General features: G+C 45.4%; 1 protein-coding gene across 1 annotated transcript in view; it reads right to left on the bottom strand.

The window, feature by feature from the left end:
• SARC_04158 (hypothetical protein) overlaps positions 1 to 3348 on the bottom strand; it is a gene marked incomplete at its 3' end in the record, with an annotated part of 6331 nt that overhangs the window by 2030 nt on the left and 953 nt on the right. Inside the window, exons 2-6 of the mRNA XM_014302027.1 lie at positions 2204 to 2619; positions 1698 to 1980; positions 1480 to 1566; positions 937 to 1038; positions 241 to 458 (exon numbers count right to left, since the gene is read on the bottom strand). Coding sequence (XP_014157502.1) covers positions 241 to 458; positions 937 to 1038; positions 1480 to 1566; positions 1698 to 1980; positions 2204 to 2619 — 1106 coding nt within the window. The remainder of the gene's footprint in view (positions 1 to 240; positions 459 to 936; positions 1039 to 1479; positions 1567 to 1697; positions 1981 to 2203; positions 2620 to 3348) is intronic.

The raw sequence follows: 3348 nt of genomic DNA, 5'->3' as shown, positions 1-3348 counted from the left end.
ACACACACACACACACACACATATATATATATATATATAGATATTGTATGTTTATATATATCTATTTTCTTTTAAGAATACATACATACACACATATCCTTACGTATCCATACGCACACACACACACACACACACATATATATATATATAGGTGGCATGATTATATGTGTATGTATTTCAAAATGAGACAGGACAAAACATCGAACTCTGATTGATATTATACATCTTCCAAAAACGTACGTTTCCCTTAGCTTCTTCTCCAGGCAAGGAACGAAGAAATTTGAGTGTAGAAACTCAGATAGGTGGTCATCGAGACCAACACTTTTGCAGAATACTCTGTCTACGTATGTCGCCCACGCTTTGAATCCGTCTAAACTCCTGATTAGCCGCTTACGATCCTGCTCGGATGCCCCCCGTACCGCAGGGAGTGCATTGAACGCCGAAGATAGGTGGTCCATCTGTCCATTGAGCATTGAGATAAAGTGTTGGAAACCTTGTCAAAACAAGACAACGGCATTCGTGCGTGTAGACCAATACGTATCTCATTGCTCGCACGTTCCAAGGATTGGGCAGAGAAGTATTCAGAACAGCCACGCAAACAGTGAATAGCACCATTTAAAGGATACTCTAACTCCTAAAACTAACGCCCCCTTGAGTATTTGACCTTAAATGCTTACAGCGGTAGACTAACACGTGCGGGATGCGCTCTGGGGGTCTGTTTCACTGTCCATAAACCATTTGGAACACATGTCAATGCCATACGTCATCGTTCATTGACCTCACATCGGTTTGCCACAAAGATCAGACTAGTAGGTCTCGCATATCACTAGACACTACCGTTCTAAGACATTTGTATCTGTCGATAGCCACGGCAATCATCCCCACGAATGGCACATATAGACAGCCTACATACATAACATCGGTTGCATGTCTTACCAGGAGTATTGTCAGCCGCTTACTACTGGTGATATACTTTGAAATCTCGGGCGAATCACAGGCCACCAGAGCGAGAATGGACTCGCAAGCTCTGTTGACCACCTACGCATACATTAGAATGTTTCAAAGTCAATCCGAAGGCATACATGTGTTTTATTGGCAAGCCAAGTATCGTCTTGATGTGAGTAATGCAAAGGCATGTTCCTAGTGAATAGAAGTTAGGTCGGCAGTCCCTTTGGGTGGTGGTATCCTTATGCGAGTATACTGGGCGGGTACATATATAGGTACCGTGGACTATAGCTGTGTGCATGTTGGTCAACAATCGGTACACTACAAGTAATAATGTAATCTGACCGCAAACATTGACAGTCTTCCCATATGGTAAACACACTTAACAGTGTAAAACACAAAGCATATTCCTTTCCCGTCAATCTGGACTCACTATTCCCCAAGCAACATCCGATTGGCAAGAACAGTCTGAGGTGCACCAAAACACATAGGCGCAGCTCATTCGATGCCGTGCAAAAGATGCGGAGAACTTACCTGTATGTCCTCGCTACTTAGCAGATCTGTCAGTGCATCGAGGATGAAAAACTCTGATTCGCCATCTCCATACCCTAAACTCTCCACCTGCAATGCGCATGTGTACGGTGTTGTTTTATGAGCGATGCAGGTCAGTCGCCCAAATGATGCAACTTGAACATGAAGTAGAACCCACGAACCTCAACTACATCAGACACCACGTTAACCTCCATTCTTACATGGCTTTTATTCTCCTCCGTGATCCGGTCAATAAAGTACGGCACACAGGTAGGGTTGTCTCGCAACAGGTGTGCGAGGACTGATAGGATGTTCGCCACATCTTCCTCATACAGGCTCATCTTTGGCTTGTGACAGGACTTGATCAGATCCATCAGCGGACCGGGCACCTTCGCATGGGTCAGCACCACGTTGGTATTCATCAGATCGCTTTGCCGCACCACCGGAGATTCGTCGGCCGGGTTACCGTGGGCACTCATTCGACGTGCGCGTATGTCGGCGTGTCTGTGGTGTGGTGTGGTGTGGTATGGTGTGATGTGGTGTGGTGGTGTGAGAGATGGATTGCATGAGCATGTGGTCGCCGTAGATCGATAGAGTCTGCAGTAGTCGTACGAATTGGCCTAAAACCATTGAGAGGTCCGTGCCGGGGATTAACGCAATCATTTAAATTATTATAAGGAAAATAGACCCAGTGTGAATAGTAAAACAATAATCCATCGCCACTTACATGCCAAACGCATTGTCCTTAAGAAACGTGGTCAGAAACTGCAGGACCTCTTCCTTCATGCCCACAGGCGTATCTCCCTGGCCCAACACACAGAGTGTGGAGAATACATGGTTCAGCATATACTCCAAGCAAGGGGTCGCATCCCCTCTATGCGCACTCACACCGCCACCCAGCCCTTTAATACCATCAATAGGCCCAGACGGGGGCAGCCTTGAGTTGCTCACTTCAGCTGTGTTTGCAGCTACACCCACCCGCATGGATGCTTGGGCGCTGGATGTTCTGCGTGTCTTGTCCGTGGACTCTGCTGATTCGTCGTAGCCTTCGTCGTCGTACTGGTCATCGTCGCTGTCGAACATGCCTGCTTGGTGCCGTTCATGTCGCAGCTTCTCGATCAAGATGGCGAGCTGATCGGGAATCTGAGGGTAACAGTATATGCGTACGTTGCAATGGTTAGCGGGATAGTTACGGGAATCTGAGGGTAGCAGTATATGCGTACGTTGCAATGGGTAACGGGATAGTTACGGGAATCTGAGGGTAGCAGTATGTGCTTACGTTGCAATGGAGAACGGAATAGTTACGGGAATCTGAGGATAGCAGTATATGCTTACGTTGCAATGGGTAACGGAATAGTTACGGGAATCTGAGGATAGCAGTATATGCGTACGTTGCAATGACTAACGGAATAGTGACAGGAATACGAGGGTAGCAGTATATACGCACGTTGCGATAGTTAACGGAATCGTAATTTGGTAGCCCAATCTCACATAACAAGCTGCCATTCCGTTGATTGTCGGCGAGCGTGCTCAATGTGAGGCATATGTGAAATATATCTCGATAAATAGTAGCAATCAGCCAGCGAGACATAGACCACGGTTTCAGAGAGAATATTGGAATTCAAACTTTGGGGCGATTGTAGTATTACGGCTGTAATATAATCCATACATACGAACAATCATACTTAATGACGTTCATAGATAGATAAATAAATAGATATTCGGACAAACACACAACCATACAAAAACAGACACAGATAGAGAGAAAGAAATGTCCTATATATATATATGTATATATATATATATATATATATATATATACACTACACACACACACACACACACACACACACACACACACACACACAACAC

The sequence above is a fragment of the Sphaeroforma arctica genome, assembly GCF_001186125.1.
Source record: "Sphaeroforma arctica JP610 unplaced genomic scaffold supercont1.225, whole genome shotgun sequence".
Lineage (NCBI taxonomy): Eukaryota > Ichthyosporea > Ichthyophonida > Sphaeroforma > Sphaeroforma arctica.
This window is presented reverse-complemented; position numbering and strand designations above follow the sequence as displayed.